We start from the raw sequence: 19,323 nt of genomic DNA, 5'->3' as shown, positions 1-19,323 counted from the left end.
ATCCTTGATTAGATTTCTCAGATATAAAGGAAATTTTGATTTTTTAAATATTAATGAAACATTACCTAAGAGGAACTGTATGATTTGTTTTCATACAGCAACCATTACTCACACTATCCTACTACCCACCTCAATTCAAAGTCTCATGTATCTCTCCTGAACAAAATACCACTGTGCATCCACCTCTTTCCTAGAAGTAAATTATAATGTTTAAGGAAGATGATGATAGCAGAGGAGCGTGCTTTAATGTGTTATGGGGTACTTGTTTTTCCCCTCTGGAGAAAGAATGTAGTGAAATCCTGCTGTAGAGCTAATGATGGCTGCCAGACTGGAAAATGGCCAAGAACATGGACAAGAATAAAATGAAACTCCAGTTGGTGTTTCTTACCTTTAGTGAATCCTTAAAAAAAAAAAAATCAAACTGTAAACATAATATTGTTGTGTTAGTCACTGAAACACATAGACTTTATAACTATCCATCCAGATTATATTTTGTGGTTATAAGACCACTAAAATTTCATCCCTGCCAGTATATCCCATTCAAAAGGTTATCTAAGAAAGAAGTTGAAAGAATCTTTGCATTTTACTCTGTTTTGTCAACGCTTTGGAAAAATATTAGAAACAGCTTGTCTTTCCTTTAAAATGTTATATTCTTGGCATAAAATCAGTGTTTTCTTTTATCATCAAAAGAAATATTCATCTGAGAACATAACCGCCAGTGGCAATAATAAGCTGTGTATGCTATTAATTGCTATTATTCTTTCCTGCAAAACAAAACAAAATAAACAAACAGAAAAGAGCAAAACATATATTTCTGGATAACAGTTGATTCAGAAACCTGGACAAGAGATGATCTTTGTGGAGATTCTATGACTGAACAGAGTGTCCCGATACTTTCTACACATGACAAGTAAGGATTAAGTTTAAAATACCGCATCTATTATCAACTAAAAATGATTATATTTATAATAAGAAAGCATGCCATTGTAGCTGTTTTTTAAATAAGATAATAGTCCACTTATGTTTATTTATACTCCCCTGGTGGCCAAGGTGTTATTTGGTCTTTCGATGTTAAATTGGAAGTTAGTTTGTACTACAGTAATGTGAGGCTTCCACACTCTCATCCCATGGAAGAGTGCTCATTCTGAAAACACTTTAAGCAATTCAGCATGTGTTGTTCCCATAGTAAATAAACTTCTCTGGCTCCAGATAATATCTACCTAGTTCTAGAGATTAATGTGAGACTTTTAAACCACTTTGAATGTGATATCTTACCTGTCAGAAAATGTGTTAGGCCTCATTATAACATTTTTAACATTTTGGCAAAGAATGGAAAGTGGGTCTCTTTTATGAGTTCCAAATACGCAAGGAATTCTTTCTTGGTCTTGTTAGACCCATAAGCACTGGCTATGGTTAAACTTGGCTTTCTTCCTGTCTTATTCTTTGCCTTCTTGTCAGCAGATGTTTGGTCTGTGGGTTCATAGCAGATTATAAGGAAACATTTTAGATACTAATGTGGCTTGAACACACTAGACATAATATGAGTCTTACAAGTAACATTGAAAACTCATCTGTATGGCTCTGCATTGTTACATGGAGGATAGCTTACTTTAAAAGACCACCCAGCTAAAACCTGCCCTGTCGAGTTCCTGTTCTCATTGGCTTTCAAAGGTTTTGTGAAGTAAAAAGCAGTGTAGGAGCTGTAGTAAAGAGGGCCTTAAAACACCTCAAACTTTGTTTTTTAAACATCTTTACTGGATATATTATGTGTACAAGCAGTTTTTTAAAAAGACAGAGGAAACTCATTTCCAATTTCCAGGAAAAACTACCAAGTCACCATCTGAATCTTGTGATCTCTGGCACCTATATTCATGGCCTGTCACAGGATGAAAGTTATCTTGTCTAAGTATGTGTTATTCTACATACCCACCCTGCCCTCCACAACCCACCATTTAATTAATTACTCCATACCACAGGAATGTCTGTGGCTGAATAAGAAACTAACCATAGTTGCCCTCCCACTTGACCTACAGAAGTTGGAACTTGGCTATGATCCATCGTAGCCCTAACTGTTTTGAATCTGAGTTTTTAACTGTATACATTATTTTCAGAGCATAGTATATGGTGTGTAACATGACCAGTGGCTGGGTTTACTGTTCTCAGTTGTCCAGTATAAACAAAAGTTGATAAATGATTGTTGCTCAGATTCTGGTCCCAAGGATTGCAGGTCAAAGGAAAATGTACCACAAGGCTCTTTAGAGCTCCTGATGCATGATGGTATTAGATGACAGAATTTTATCAGAAGAGGTTTATTCTCTAGTATGAACCAGTACACTTTTTTCTATTAGAATAAGAACGGTTTTCAAAAAGATTTTTATGTCATGTCTAAAAATGTTTTCTACTATTTTCTTCGTGTAAACTTTTCAAAAAAAAAAAAAATCCACATAGCTGTTCCTAAGAGGGCTTGTTTGAAAGTATGAGCTGTTGTTCAACACTAATCTGTAAATTCACAGGAAGATCCCAATTGTCATATGGATAAACACTAGGTCACTTTCAACTATCATAAATTAAAAATCAAATGAATTATTTCAAAGGAAAATTTATTTTTTTATTTTTTTGTTAATATTTATTTATTGAGAGAGAGAGAGACAGAACATAAATGGGGGAGGAACGTAAATTCTGAGAGACACAGAATCCAAAGCAGGCTCCAGGCTCTAAGCTCTCAGCACAGAGTCCCACATAGGGCTCAAACTCAAGAACCATGAGATCATGACCTGAGCTGAAGTCAAGACACTTCACCCAGGTGCCCCTAAAGGAAAGCTTCTTAACCTAGAGTCCTTCATAAGTTTTAGTAGGTCTTTGAACTAATTGAAATTATCTGTAAGTTGTTGTACATATGTGTCTTTTTTTTGAGAGAGAGAGGGAGAGCAGATCCATAGCTTTCATCTAATTGCTAAAAATATGTGACCCAGTAAACAGTAAAAGTTAGTAGTATAAATTACTGCTCTGTTATAAACAGTTCATCATAAATACTGTAAACCCCACCTTACATCCCCTGTAGGGACAAACCTGCTATTTAAGTTTGAATCTATACAATTGCAAGGTGTTGTAAATGGCTCTCCAATTAATGGATTGATTGGAAAGAGGAAGAGAGGAAAGAAGGAAACAAGCTTATAGTATTTACTATGAATCAAACAGTTATACATATGATATGTAGTTTAATCTTCTCATAGCACCATAAATGTCCTCTTCAAGTGTATTATTATTACACATTTAACAGGCAAGGACATTAAGGACAAAAGAGCTAAGTGACTTACCCAAGATCCCACAGCAAACCAACAACAGAACCCTGATTGAAACTCTATGCTAACTACAAAGTTCCTATGCCTGTCTCCATACCACCCAGTCTGTTTGAATGAAAGAGCGAATTATCTCACCTTCTTGATTAAGTGACAACGAATTGTATAAAAAATTGTTTGTCTTATCACCCTGCTAGCTAGATCTGAAATTCTGTCATCCTTACTCCCCACCTGTCTTAACTCAGACCACCAATACAACTGCAACTTCTGTTCCTGCCTGCCTGCCATCCCCTTTCCCCGGTTCTACTCCACAACCAGGGTGAGCTTTTTGAAATGTAAATCTGATCAATGTCACGAATGCCTCTGTGACCTTCTGTTGCCTTCAAAATAAAATTCATATCCTCCTCATGATTTATAAGGCCCTTCATGACCTGAACTCTGCTTTGTTTTCCAAGCTTATCTCTCATTGCTTTTTTCTCACCCTCTTATACTCCAGCAATAATTAACTACTCATAGTTCCTTATATACTGTCTTTTCATACTTATTTCTGTTTGGAACATTTTTTCCACTTCTTTTCACCTGGGTAACTACCATTTGTCTTAAAGGACTGTTTATATACCATTTCTCAAGGAACTCTCTTAACTCCTCAAGTCTGGGATTGAGTACCCTTTCCACGTGCTCATAGGATATCTTTTACTTACTTGGGCCCACTGTCATATGTATAATTTGTGTGCATTAGATCAAAACTCATCCTTTGTTTAGGGACACACAGCACCATGTAAGGGCACAAAACTTGGAAAGGAGAGGATGGGCTACATTTCATGCTCCACTTAGCCCTTTTCCAGGTTCTCTCAAGCAAGGTACAATTTTTACAGTTGTAAATGATGACTGTGTAGCATTTATCAAATGGAATTTTAATTGCCTCTATACTTCTCTGAACTCCAAGCTCATTGAGGACAAGGAATATATTATATTATATTATATTATATTATATTATATTATATTATATTCACTGTTGTACTCACAGCTCCTGGCATAGTGCCTTTGAAGTAGAAAGCACTCAATAGATACTTGGTGTTTGAATTAATGACTAATTAAGACTGGCAGTAAAGCAGTTTAACCAGTGCCAACCATAGTTCCTGACACATTGTAGAGGTTCAAAAAGTATTTGATGAACAAACACATGAGAAATAATAGTTTGCTATAGACTGTTCATTTGTAGAAATTAGTAAAAAAAGAGGGTGACAAAAGAAAAAATACTAATAACTACTATTTTAATTCAAGACAACAAACATTAAGTGCTTGCATGATGGGAAGTATTATGAGGAAACAGAAAGGAGAAAGACATAGTCCCTTGCCCTCAAAAAACTTCCAATCTAGTTAGAAAGATAAGACATGCATAAAACTAATTAAAACTCACAGCAGATTGGAGCATGTGCTAGGTGAAATTTATAATTAAAGTTATAACATAACTTTATTTATAATGAATAAATTTATCATTAAAGTTCTAGAAAGTCAATGAGAAGGAAAAAGTTTCCTCCAGTTAAATGAAAGGTTCCTAAAGCTTCTTAGAGAAGCTGATAGTCGACTTAGACCTTGAATTATGAATAGGATTTCACTAAGGAGATGTATTGGGAGGAGAGCCATAGTCAGGAGGAAACATTCCAGGCAAAGGAAATAGCACATGCTGATTGGAAAGCCTATGGCTTCTTCGAAGAGCCTTTTAGCTGCAGACAAGGCTGGAAAGATAGGTGAAAAGTCTGGAAATAGATGGCCTTGGATGATATGATAAGGAGTTTACGTTTTAGCAGTGGGGCACTATTAAAAGTTTTTTTAGAAAGAAAGTGATACTATCAGCTGTATTTTAGAAAGTCATGTGGCAAATTACTTTTAGTGTCTTCCTTCTTTGCCCTTTGTCCCAATAACCTTAAACACCAAAAACCAGAGGCCAGTTAAAGAATTTCATTCTCTCTACATTCCTAGTCTATTTCAGTGCTAGGTTCTTCTGAGAAGCTACCTTAATACTGGGGTTTTCTCTCAGGCTTGCAATTTCCCACTGTCTTAAATAGTTCCTAAATCCCCAGTTAGCAAAAATCTCCTGGCTATAGAGAAAAGAAAACAGGAGTTTGTCTGAGATGGATAGCCAAAGCCCTGCAGCTTTCAAAAGGACATTGGGAAAATGGCCTCACTGCTTTTATTATGTGATTCAAAGCATCTGGTAACATTCTTATCACTATCTTCTCTTACTTTATTCAGGACACTAAAAGGCAATCTGCTCACTAATCTTTAATTTACATATAAATAAGTGCATGTCTTTATATAAAATAAGCAAGACTAAATTTAGAATGAAAAATGTCTTTGGTCCTCAAAATGCAAAGAGACATTAGAGTTAATATTATCAAAATGAAATTTTCAGTAAGAACTTTTGGGTACTATATATTGTCCTTACTAACTACAGATAAGCAAGCTATTCTTTGGAAAGGATCCACAGATCTTGGATCACCTTGCCTAAGGGCAGTAGCCTTTAGGAAGGAAAAATTCTCTACACAATAGTGTAAGAGATCTCAGGATTTCCTGAGGGTCACCCATAATGCAAGGTGTAGGCAGCAGAGTGCCAAGCAAATGGAAAGGGGAAAACTAAAAGCACAAGAACCATTTAGGAACTAATCCAAGGGTAATTAGGATCTAAATGGAGTAGGAGCAGAGGAATGGAAAAGAAGGAATGGATCCAAGACAATCACAGAACTAACACAGCATTGTGCCTAAATGAATGTGCCTAATTTTTCTTTGTGCCAAAGTAAAAAGTCCAAAATAACTTCAACATTTTGTTGAAAAAGTCAAAGATAACTTTAAAATTTCCAGATTGGGTTTTTGGGGAGGTAGCTGATACCTTTAACAGAAGTAGGAAGAGAAAGTGGATTTGGAGAGATTGTCATGAGTTTGGGACATACTGAGTTTGAAGTGCTAATGGGACATGAGCATAAAAATATCAGTCAAGGACTTAGAGGTTCAGACTGAAATTCAGAGTTAAAACAGGATATGTATATACAGAATCCTTCTACTTATGAAATAAACAGTATTTTATAATACAGAAAAAAGGTAGGTTTTTTCTTTCCTATAAGTAAGCTTAATAGCTTAAATAATTGCCTTATTCTAGAATAGAAGACAAATTCTGGGTGATGCGCTCGACAACAGATTGTTAAAAGACCATAAAAAAATACAACTTAGGGGCTCCTGGGTATCTCAGTCTGTTAAACATCCGACTTAGATTCAGATCATAATCTTGTTGTTCGTGGGTTGGAGCCCCACATCAGGCTATGTGCTGAGGATGCAGAATCTGCTTGGAATTCTCTGTCTCTCTTCCTCCCTGCCCCTTCCCTCACTCATGTTTGTTCTGTCTCTCTCAATTAATTAAATAATTAATTAATTAATTAACTTAAATATATATTAAATTTGAAAACTTTTATACATAAATATATAAAATACATATATATGTATGTATCTTAAATTTGTTTCAAGAAACTGTAAAAATCCATTGTCTCCATTGTAAATTAAAATTTGCTTTGATGCAAGTGATTGGTAGAGGAGATCAACAAAGAAAACAGGAGATCAAAGGAAATTGGAAGAGGAAGGAAGGAAAACACTATTTTGACATGTGAAGGAGTAAAGTGTTACTGGGATTTCAACAAAGCAAACAATGAAATAGAAGTTGCATTGGCTTATATTATGCCGAGATATCTATCATGTGCCTTGAAGAAATATTTTCTTGCCATTTCTATTCACAGTTTATACTTTAGGGGCACCTGAGTGGCATCAGAGGGTTGAGCATCTGACTTTGGCTCAGGTCATGATATGGTTTGTGAGTTCAAGCCCCATGTCAGGCTCAGAGCCTGGAGCCTGCTTCAGATTCTGAAGCTATCTCTCTGTCTCTGTCCCTCCCGCACTCACACTCTGTGTCTCTCTCTCAAAGATAAATGTTAAAAAATTTTTTTTTAATTTTTAATTCCCTTCCTTTAATCCCTATGGGATTTTCTTAGAATTACATGTAAGAACGTAAAATAGAAAAGACAAGAGAAAGTTATAATTGCATGTGAAAATATTAACATATTTTGTTTTTCACATATGTCTCAAGTGGTGCACATACCACTAAAAATTGCCAAGCTTGAGAGAAAAGGGGCTAAGAAGGAAACATGGAACCCAAGAGTAGAAAGTGAAACTTTCATTGCATCCTCCTTAAATTATTTTATCTATTTCAGTTCAGTCCAAAACTCTAAAAATTAAACTGGAAATGAAATTAATTCTCATATGACTGCTCTGTGGATCTCTACAGCAAAATTATTACACAGGAGTTTATTATTTACATGTTTATAAACTTCATCATCAACACTACTCATATAAATTGTGTTTTTCTTAAATAGATGCTATTTTAAAAATCATCTTACTTCTTTCAACTTATATAAGAGTTGAACAAAGATCCTCCTAGTAAAGAAAAAAGAGAAACTAGTATTTGACTCTTACTGGATACAATTAGATCATCTTACCATTTGCCTAAAATCCTTTCCCTGTCTTCCACTGGCAGTAAAGCAGTGTAACCAGTGCAAAGCATAGTTCCTGACACACTGTATACACTCAAAATGTATTTGCTGAATGAATGAATCAGTTCTTCAGTAGATATTAGAGCAAATGCTATCTATGTATTAGGCACTGTTCTGGGCATTGGAGAAACAGTAATAGGTAAAGCAAAGGCCCTCCTTTCATGAAGCTTATAATACTTTTGGAGAGACAGTCAGTAAATATATATCAAGGGGTTATAAATGCTGAAATAAAAAATAAGAATGAGTGGAAAGAATGCTAGGTGTCTTATTTTCTTTATAAGATCATCAGAGAAGCCCTTATTTTGTGGGAAATGGAAAGCCACCAGAACATGGGGAACAAAAGGTTTTATAGGATCTGTCTTTTATTTTAATAGATCATTATGGTTACCACATAATGAAAGACTGTAGGGGGTGAGGACAGAAGCAGTCAGACAAGAAGTTATTATTAATCTAAATAAGAGGTGAAGGTAGTTTGGACTAGGAGATAAGATTAAAGGGGTTGAAGATGGGAGAGTAGAGAAAGTGTTTGCAGATTTTCAGATTATGTAGGATCTTGTAGATCATGGTTAAGACTTTAGATTTTATTTTGAAAAAAAAAAACAAAAAACCAAGAGGCCATTAAACTGCTTTGAAAAGAAAGGTTATATGATCTGACTGACATTTTTTAAAGGATCACTCATGTTTTGTAGTAAATAGACTACTGGGGCAGGGATGGAAGTAGGAGAGCCCAGTTAGGCTAATATGTGGTAATCTGTGGAAGAAATAATGATTGCATGTGCTTATGTGGCAATAGCAGAGGTGGTGAGAAGTGATCAGATTCTGAGTATGCTTTGAAAGCTAGAGACTACATGATACTCTGGTAGTGGAGAAAAATGAAATATGTATCCAGGTTTATTGCTTAAACAACTGGAAGAGTAAAGTTGCCGTTTTCTGAGATGGTGAAGACTTCAGGAGGAGTTTAGAACTAGACAAAGAGCAGAAGTCAAGTGTTTTCCTTTGAAACTGTTAAGTTTGGGAAGTTTATTAGACATCTAAGTAGAGATATTGAGGAAACAGATTCATGAGTTTAGAGTTCAGGGAGAGGTTAAAGACATAAATTTAAAGTCATCAGTGTATAGATGGAACTTAAAGCCATGGAGCTAGATGAAATCACTTAGGGGATGAATGGAGAAGGAGAAGTCAGAAGATAGCAATTGGACAGAAGTCAAGAAGACAAGAAAAATCCATCAAAGGATACTGGAAATATCAGCTTATGAGGTAAGAAACGAGGAGAGGTTGATACACTGAAGGCCAATAGTTGAGAGTTTTGAAAAGAGGAAGGTTATAATCAAATGTGTCAGATGATGCTGATGGGTCAAGTCAGACTCAAATTGAGTCTTAAAAATTGGATTTGGCAGTGTGACAAAGTGGAGATCATTGCTGACCTTTTTAAAAGTATCTTAAGGGTGTGATGGAGACAAAAGTCTGATTTGAATGGATTCAAGAGAGAATCTCTTGGCTTTCTGCAAAGGAATGAAGAGATAGGACAAATACATACATTACAGGAGACTTGAAAGACATCCATCAGTCACAATATGTGAACCTTGTTTGGATCCTGATGCAAATAAACATAGTAAATATAGATAAGTGGATGATGGATGGATGAAAAGATGACATTTATGAAGTAATTGGACACTTATTAAATAATTATATTAGGGAATTATTAATATTTCCTAGATAATGGTATCATTGTTATATTTTTAAGTATTTTATTTCAAAGATACACATTTACGTGCTAAACAATATATGGGATTTACATCAAAATAATAGATGTGGTTGAGAGGAGTAGGTGGAAGGAACAAATGAAATAAGTTGTCTGAGTTGTAATTGTTGAAACTGAGCTTGGGTACTTAGGGGCTCAATATACCTTTCTTGTCTATTTTATATGTATTTTTGACATTTTTCTTAATAAAAAGGTAAAGAGAGAAAATGGGAAGAAATGAAATGGAGACAAACCATATAGGCAACAGAAAACTGAAACAACAAAACTACAACTATTTATTTAATGACTACAGTTATTTGTGTATATCCCCTTACATAACACAAATGATAAAAATGTTTTTTAAGATCCAGTCTTTACCATCTAATTTCCTAATTAAATTTACATTTAATTTCCTAATCTCAGAGATTGGTTCCAAGAATAAAAGACTAATACACAACATAGTATGAATTGTTAATATCCTAGACACCATTTGGATAATTATGAATTGTTAATATCCTAGACACCATTTGGATAATTATCCTTAAAAAATAAACATGGATTTAATGTTTAATTAATTCAACTTAATAAATCCTAGACCATATAATGATTGTTGATGTACATGTTCCCATTGTTTTTCTTATTGCATGATTAACCATATTCCAGTATGGTTACAGTTCTAGTATGTTATTCCATATAATAATATTCTACACTAATACCCTGGACTTAACTGTTCTGCTCCTTGTCACAAGTGCCTGTGGTGTGGTATAAGATGATTGCTGACCTTATGTTCACCTTTTTGGTTTTGCCCTGCTGCTGATTTTCCTTCTGTGAGTCAAATAAAAGTGTAAGGTAGCCACTACCTAATTGTTATTAGATGCTATTATTGTGAAAACCAGTTTTACACCTTACGGAGTCATCTTTTCTCAGTGTTAATGATATATGATTGACACATAGAAATTGTATATATTAAGGGTATGTCAACTTGACATTTTGATATGTGTATGCATTATGAAATGATCATCACAATCAAGCCAATTAACATACCATCACCCCACATAGTTACCATTTTTTTTTCTTGTTTTTCTTAGCAAATTTCAAGTAAACCATACAGTATAATTATACTTGTCTTAACCATAATTACCGTGCTGTACATTAGGTCTCCAGAACTTATTCATCTTGCATAACTGAAACTTTGTACCTTTTGACAAACATCTGCTCTTCTCCCCTCCACAAGCCCTTCACTCCTAGCAATCACCATTCTACTCTCTGCTTTTATGAGTTTCACTATCTTTGATTCCACATATAAGTGAAATCATGCAATATTTGTCTTTATGTGTCTGGTTTATTTCACTTAGCGTTAATGTCCTCCAGCTTCACCCATACTATCCCAAATGGCAGGATTTCCATTTTTATGGCTGAATAATATTCCAGTGTGTGTGTATGTGTGTGTATACACACACACATTTTCTTTCCATTTCCGTCAGTGGACATAGGTTATTTCCTTATTTTGATTATTATGAATCATCCAGATTTCATTTCCTTTGGATACATACTTAGAAGTGGGGTTGCTGGATCGTTATGGTAGTTCTATTTTTAGTTGTTTAAGAAACCTCCACACTGTTTTCCATATATACACTCCTACTAAAAATGTAAACAGTTCCCTTAAGTAGTTTAAGAAAGTAAACTTATGTTGGGCACCGGGTGGCTCAGTTGATTGAGGGTCCAACTTTGGCTCAGGTCATGATCTCATGATTCATGGTTTTGAGCCCCATAATCAGGCTTGTGCTGACAGCTCAGAGCCTTGAGCCTGCTTCAGATTCTGTCTCTCCGTCTCTCTCTGCCCCTACTCGGCTCATGCTCTGTGTCTCTCTCTCTCAAATATAAATATGTATTTTTAAAAATTTAAGAAAAAAAGAAAGTAAACTTACGTAGTACTCTTAAGAAAATAAATGTAAGTGTGTTCATTATAAAATATCTAAATACAGAAGACTTACTTCAGCTATGGAAGAAACATGACAAGGATTGAAACAAAAATGACATTTCAAAATTGTACTTGACTCTATAGTCAAGGGAAAAGACCAGTGGAGTATTAGATAAGTCATGCCTACCTCTTTCCTACTACCCCTTGTCACAGCTCTGATTTTTCTGATTGGGATCACAGAGCTAAGCCCTTCAAATGATCAAGAAAGACCTTTATTAATGATCTCAGAATTTCTTAAATAATTAGAAAAGGACAGCACTTTATTTTTAACCCCAGGCCACACTGTACTCTAGATGCAGAAATCATCCCCTATTCTGTTTCTCATCTCATGTCATCTCATGCTTATTGAGTTCTTCAGCCAAACTTAGAAATAGGTGCATAATTTGTGAGAGGTATCAGCCCCACCCCAATCACACAGTGCCAGAAATGTTCAATAGAAACCATATTTTCAGCATTCTAGGGGTTCAAAAGAATACATAGGACTAACACAGGATCAACCTCACATCCATAAAGCCAAAAGAATGGATAATTTGCCATTTCCCTTATTCATTTCTCTGTCCAACCAAAAGTAATATTTCCATATCCTAAATTTAGCAGTATTTTGAAGGAAAGGAATGAACAAATTAAATGGAAGAGAGAAAAATGCCTCGGTTTGAGCTTCACCAGAGTGTTTGTCAATTCCCAGCAACTATCTGGTTCCTTCTACAAACTTAAAACTCACAAGGCCAAAGTTTCACATCAAGAAACTTAATTGTCCTGCATTGTACTCCTTTTGGAAACTTGCAGAACTTCAGTTTTCTTATCTGCCTGTGGGGTCTACCCAAACTTGTGTCCTGGGACCCCAGGTGAGAAACCACATGATTCTCTTCTGTGCTCCTCTTAAATCTTACCCATACTCAGCCTTAATTTCTTGGCCTTAGTTAAGCTATACCACACTGTGGCAGACCAAAATATCCCTTCCCTCCATCCTTCTCCTCCTACAACAGAACTTGACTTCCGCTGGACAGATGTGCCAGCCTCTTAAATCCAAGCTAAGATGAAAGATAGAGAAAATAAAATGGAGTGTCACCCACAAGAGCCTGCCACTTTTAGCACTGTTTCGAGGTGTACCTACCTAAGCCTTAGAAATGAAAAGCACCTCAGATCCTGCTAACCAGAGGAATGACAAAAATGCAAGAGTTCTGGCCTTTCCACGTGGGAGTACTACCCATAAAAAATGCAGCTGCCCCTGCAGTCTATGAGTCCCCAGATCCTATCCCAGCAAATACCAGATCCTGCCAACTCCACATGGGATATACATCTCAGCTGGCTGTACAGTTTGAAGAACCCCGTTCTCTCCACATATGACTTGGTCTCACAAACTCCAGCCCTACAAACATGACAGCCTCTTTTAGGACAGAGTGGCTTGCTTCCTACGCAGGACTATACCTGTAATAATTGCAGTTTGAGGTCTGCAAGCCTGATCAGCAAATGAACCCCATTATCCAGTAAAATGATTCTCAGTGCTGGCTACACAATAGAATCACCTAGAAAGCTTCAACACAAAACCCAGTGTTGGAGCTGTATCCCAGAAATTCTGCTTATTACTAATCTGGAGGGGGTCTGGGTATCACTGTTTACTCAGAGCTCCACAACCACCCATCCAGTGTGATATCCTGCCATTCCTGCCAAGGATATTGTTCAGCGAGCCTAGGTTTGTGACCTCTGTTTGAGGCTGGGCCTCTCCCTAAGTGGCAGCTGCAAAGCTACTCTTGATCCTCCATCACCAAAGTCCAGTAAACCTGGATATTAACTCCGAAAGCTGCCAGAGCCCCTCCAGGTGAAGAGTCAAAAGATGGACAAAACCCTGAACGCCACATGCCTGGTTCTCCTCTCTTCCCCCACATATCTTCTCAGCAAGTGATGTGGCTTTTTTCACTTCGTGGAAGCCACCCCTGTACATTCACTGCTCTTTCTTTCCTCTCTAACCTATCAAGCTGTAGCTATAAAGAACACGATCTGATCCACACTTGTGGCCGTCACATCAACAACAGAGGGCTGGGGAGTGGGGAAACCTCCCTTAATGTACCCTGCACTTGTATAACCACCACAGTACGTGTTGGTTACTACCTCCGCTGATCTATAAACACTGCAAAAACTGAAGCAGCGCCTGCTGCGGGGTAGGTGCTCACCACAGTGTTTGAGAAATGAATAAAATAGACGGAGACAGGTATTGCTGTCCTGGTAGGAGTGGAAAAGATGCAGTCTTGCCTTCACTGGTAGAGGCTGGTGTGAACATGGATCATTGCAGCCACAAGCCGAGGAGCAGAACTCACAGTCTTAACCTGAAAACTCAGCACTGGCGCTTTTTTGTTACTTAAGCACAGCCTTGCTTTTCATGGCATCTAAACATTTGCCATCTCCTTGTATTCCATTTCTACTTTCCTTCTTAGACCTCCCACATAGCAACGCCCTAATTGTTCCAAAGTGCTCCGTTCTGCCTGCTTTGCCTTTCTTTACCATTTCCAGCTTAACAGCAGCCTCGTTGTTACATCCCTCCTTACAATAACAGTGGGAACTCTCCCCGGCTCTACAGCATAGTTTCAGAGATTAGTTAAATGTGCAGTAGGCCATCCTTCCTGACTCGTTTTCTGACTTCTACAGTGTTTTGAGAGTAACTGAATGCTAAGACTGCTTATCCCCAAGGTCTTTTCAGTAATGGCATGTTTATCTTAGAATTCCGGCCTCCATAGTAATTGTATTGCTCCATGTGGGAGAACGAAGCAAAGTTGTTTCAGTAATCATATGGTATCAGGGACTGTGCTGCCTGCACTTGACTCAGAGCAGATGAATTCGGTGCCTCTGCTCTTAAGGACTGAGGCTCAAAGAAAAATAAGCAAGAACAGCATGAAGACCAGCTCCCATTAGCTGTCTCGCTCACTTGATACCTTTTGAAACATAGATGCACTATTTCTCTTCAATATTAAGTACTATTAAGGATACCTTCAGGTGACTAAAAGAGTACAGGATCTGAAACTTTAATAGCCATTGGAATCTATTAGGCACTGCAGAGAATGAGGGAAAAGATGAGTGGGGTCAGCAGTATTAAGATCCATTTCTCTGAGTAGTTTTGAAAATTGTTAAAGATCCGAGTCCAGCAACATCCATACCACCTACTTACTGGTACCTTTATCATTTTAGCTTTAGATGCTATTTTTCAAAATACTGTCCTTGGACTACCTGCTTTAGAATCCTCTAGTGGTGTTTGTTTAAAAAAAACAACCACCACCACAACAAAATCATACTCTTGAGCCCCAGATCAATAAAGCAGAATCCCTGGGGTTGAGGCCTTGAGCTGATCCTGACCAAACCACTCAGTTCGTGAACCATAAGGTCTAGACTGCTGGCTTGAGACTTTACCAGCTGTCTTCAGATACTCCCATTAGCACTATCAGCAGGTATTATTCATTTTTCTTGAAGGAGCTGAGGTCAGGTTATGACAAAGTAATTGAAAAGAACATGAGAACACAAATGCCCAAGGAGGAGGAATAGGACACCACCAAGGGGAAGGAATGGAAATAGAATGGCCAGAGCCCAAGAAAACCCTTTTTTCCTGCATCCTTTTGCCCCAGGTTATATATCATTTGTCATACTTTAGTCCAGTCTAACAAGCATATTTTGAGCCCCTGTCATGTGCCAGGCACTAGGGATAAAAAGAAACAGAAGAGTCTCGCTTTCCTAGGGGAGTTTACAGTTCGGTAGAGGAAGCAGGCTTTTAAGTGAGCAACTTAAATAAACTTGGTAAGCAAAAGACAGAGATTTGCCCAAGACATTTTGGGGGCTGAGAAGAGGGGTGTGTAAGGGAAACTTAATGTGCAGAGAAGAAATTACCTGAGTAGGGAAATAAGTAGAAATTAGTCAGGTGGGGGTAGGTAGGTGGCTTTTGAGGAAAAACTAAAGGATATCCTGGAGCTGGTGGTAACTATTACCAACAAAGGGCAACTTGCACAACCAAAATGCTCTGAATCCTAAAGTGACCTCATTATTATTGGGATTGACAAGCAGTTCAGGACTGCTTTATCATAAGGTTGAGGGGATGGAGAAAGATAACCAATGATCCTGGATAGGTAGACATGGAGCAAGTCAAGGGGATGTGTGTGTATGTCTTGATAACTTTTTTTCGAATGTTTATTTATTTACTTTGGGGGCGGGACAGAAAGGGGGGGATTGAATCCCAAGCAGGCTCCACCCTGTTAGCACAGAGCCCAGTGGGCAGCTTCATCCACGAGATCATGATCTGAGCTGAAATCAAGATTCAGATGTTCAGCTGACTGAGTCACCCATGCTTGATAACTTTTCTTGATAACTTTTCAAAGTCCTATTTTGCTAGCCATCTAGAAGATGTCTCAGATCAGTTCTTAAAATTGATTCCAAGTTTATGGTCTCAAACTGTTCACTGAAGTGGCTTCAGAAACACGTTACAACAAGGCTATGGGACCTCTCTGGGACATTATACATGGAATTGCAGTAACTAAGAAGTTGACAGTAACATCAAAAATTGTTCAATATAGATTTGAGAATGTTTTGACTATCACTGGAAGGATACATGAAAAATAGTGATATTAATGACCTCTGGAAAGGGAAACTTAGAAGAGAAGTAGGAGGAATTTACTTCTCACTGTATACCTTTTATATTGTTTGGATATTTACCATGTATATTTGTTGCCTATCCCAACAAGTATAAAAGAGAACTAAAGAGACACATTTATCCCAAAGCATAAAAGAGCTGTCAAATGGTTATTTGATTTATATTAAAAACCCAATTCATGATTCATTGATACAACAATGACAGCAGTAGTATTATTAAAATAGTTTTGCCTCGGGGTGCCGATTTGGCTCAATTGGTTAAGTGTCCAACTCTTGATTCAGCTAAGGTCATGGACTCATGGTTTGTGAGATCTAGCCCCATATAAGACTGTGTACTGGCAGCATAGAGCTTACTTGGAATGCTCTCTGCCTTCTCTCTGCTCCTCCCCCCACTCATTCTCTCCCTCTCTCTCTTTCTCTCAAAATAGTAAACTTAAGAAAAAAGTAGTTTTGTCTTTCGCAGCTTGAGAAAAAAAATGGGATTGGAGAAATACAGATTTTGTATATCCTCTATAAATTTGGATTGTTTTTTCCAGTTTGCTGCTCATCTTGTGAAGATGAAATATCCAAGAATCTGTATTCTAGATGGCGGCATTAATAAGATCAAGCCAACAGGCCTCCTCACCGTCCCATCTCCTCAAATATGAAGAACCAAGAGTGTGATATTCTAAAGGACAGAGTGATATCAGCCCCCAACAGCACAACTCTTCACAGCCTTTCCACTCTTCGACAGAACTAGACTTCCAGATTGTTGCATTTCCATAAAGTTTTGTCATGAAACATTTTTTTTAAATCCCATAACCCACATGCTCAGCTATCCAGGCAATAAACTTGACTGTACATGTATTGCTGAAAGAATTTTCGTAACAGTGAAATCTGATCATGTATTTTTACCACAGTGCAGCACAAAGCCAGAGGAATTCAGCTGACAAGGCAGATTTAGCATTATCAAGCAATCTCAATTGCACTGAAAAAGCTGTCTACCAGTGCACTGAACAGACAGTCCTAACAAAGGTATTATTTAAAAACACTGAATGGGGGTTGAAGTCATCTTTCCATGATAATGAAAAGTAAAAAGCTATTTACAATATATTCCTTATAAGTAAATGCTATATTTGGTAACTCATTTTTAGCCCAGACAGATTGTGTGCATGTGTGCGTGTGTGTGTGCGTGTGTCTGTGTGTGTGTGTGTCTGTGTGTTGCTTAGGAAAAGAATTAGCCCACTAAAGAAAGTGATAATAATTTAGTTACAGAAAAATTAAAGTCAGAAGCCAGTCACATTAGATAGAACATTTATTCAGCTCCTGTAGCAGAGAAACCCAAAATAAGAGTGACTTTGAAAAAAAAAAAAAAAAAAGTAACATAAACTAGAACTGTGTTTCTCATATAAAAGTCTGCATAATGAGTCTAGGGTTAATATATTGATTTCATAATCATTAAGAACTCAGGTATCTTTTCACATTGCTCTACCACCCCCAACAGGTGATTTTTATCTCATGGATTAAGAAGTCTACCTAGTTCAAACCATCACATGCATGCTATTTAGAAGGAAGGGAATTAAGGAGGAGGGAGGCACAGAGGAGGGAAGGAAAGATATAGGAAAGGAGGAAAAAAGACAGAAGAGAAGAAAGAGAACTTTCTTTCTCTTTAAAGGCACAAACCATAAGTTGCACAGAACTCAGGGATGTGGCCATACCTACCTATAAGGAAAACTGGCTGGGCAGTCATTTACCCAGGTTAAAAACGTCGTTTTTTAGGGTTTAATTATTTTAAAATGTATTAAACATGTGTTATTATTTTTTAATTTTTAAAAATGTTTTTAATATTTATTTATTCTTGAGACAGAGACATAGCATGAGCAGGGGAGGGGCAAAGAGCTTAGAAGACACAGAATCTGAAGCAGGCTCCAGGCTCTGAGCTGTCAGCATAGAGCCTGATGCGGGGCTCGAACTCACAAACTATGAGGTCATGACCTGAAGTCAGGCACATAACTGACTGACCGACCCAGGCACCCCTTAATTTTTTAAAGTTTATTTATTTTTAAAGGAGAGAGAGACAGAGCATGAGTGGGGGAAGGGCAGAGAGGGAGAAAGAAACACAGAATCTGAAACAGGCTCCAGGCTCTGAGCTGTCAACACAGAGCCAGACACAGGGCTCAAACTCGGGAACAGTGAGTTTGATCATGACCTAGGCCAAAGTCAGACGCTTAACCAACTGAGTCACCCAGGCACCCCCATGTATTATTATTATTAAACTTATTATTACTGTGTTGGAAGAGGAGAACACATACTGAAGAAAAATTAGCAGCCTCTGCCACATTATTCTAAAAATTAAGTGTAGTACTTAATTGAATCTAAGACCTATCATAATCTTATTTACCATAAAGAAAAAAAAAAGAAGCCAAATAAAGTGGACATACCATGAATTATAAGACGCATTCCCATTCAGAAATGTGAAAAAATATGCATCTTAGAATTATTGAAATATAGTACCTTTCTTGATTACTTTTAATTTTAACTAAAAAGGTTTTCATCTTTAACTTATATTCCTCATCAGTGTTAGGACTACCTAGGTATAAAACGATATAATATGAGCCTTAATTCAACTCTCTGGCTGTGGTTTTATTGTTGCTATTTGTTTTGGTTTTTTGCGTCTACTTTTTTATTGAGATATAATTTACATACCATAAAATTCACCCTTTTAAAATGTACAATTCAGTGGCTTTTAGTATATCCACAAAATTATGCAATCATCACTACTGTCTAATTCCAGAACATTTTTATTCTCCGAAAAAGAAATCCCATACCTATTAGTAGTCATTCCCCATTAATCCCTCCCAAGCACTTTGACTTACTGTTTGTATATGGAATGAGATAGGTATCCAACTTCATTCTTGCATGTGGATATCAAGTTCTCCTAGAGGCAATGTCATTTTATTTGTTTTGCTTAACTGAATTATACTTAGTCACTCACCAAATATGTTTTAAATACCTATTAGATGCAAGACGCTGACATAACTCGTGGTTATATCATTCTGTGACCTCTACATAAAATACAAAGAAAAAAATGTGAGAATAATA

General features: G+C 37.0%; 1 protein-coding gene across 3 annotated transcripts in view; it reads left to right on the top strand.

The window, feature by feature from the left end:
* The window catches only part of TBCK (TBC1 domain containing kinase), a 190,010-nt gene extending 172,922 nt beyond the window's left edge, over nucleotides 1-17,088 (top strand). For all 3 annotated transcript variants that reach the window (XM_077755783.1, XM_077755782.1, XM_077755784.1), the window contains one exon: nucleotides 16,779-17,088. In XM_077755783.1, the coding sequence (XP_077611909.1) occupies nucleotides 16,779-16,889 (111 nt within the window). In that variant the 3' untranslated portion in view covers nucleotides 16,890-17,088. The remainder of the gene's footprint in view (nucleotides 1-16,778) is intronic.
* The last annotated feature ends 2,235 nt before the right edge of the window (nucleotides 17,089-19,323 follow it).

Source organism: Crocuta crocuta, unplaced genomic scaffold, assembly GCF_008692635.1.
Source record: "Crocuta crocuta isolate KB4526 unplaced genomic scaffold, BGI_CrCroc_1.0 scaffold92, whole genome shotgun sequence".
NCBI classification, from domain to species: domain Eukaryota; kingdom Metazoa; phylum Chordata; class Mammalia; order Carnivora; family Hyaenidae; genus Crocuta; species Crocuta crocuta.
Note: the sequence above shows the minus strand (reverse complement) of the source record. Positions and strands in the feature narration are given on the sequence as shown.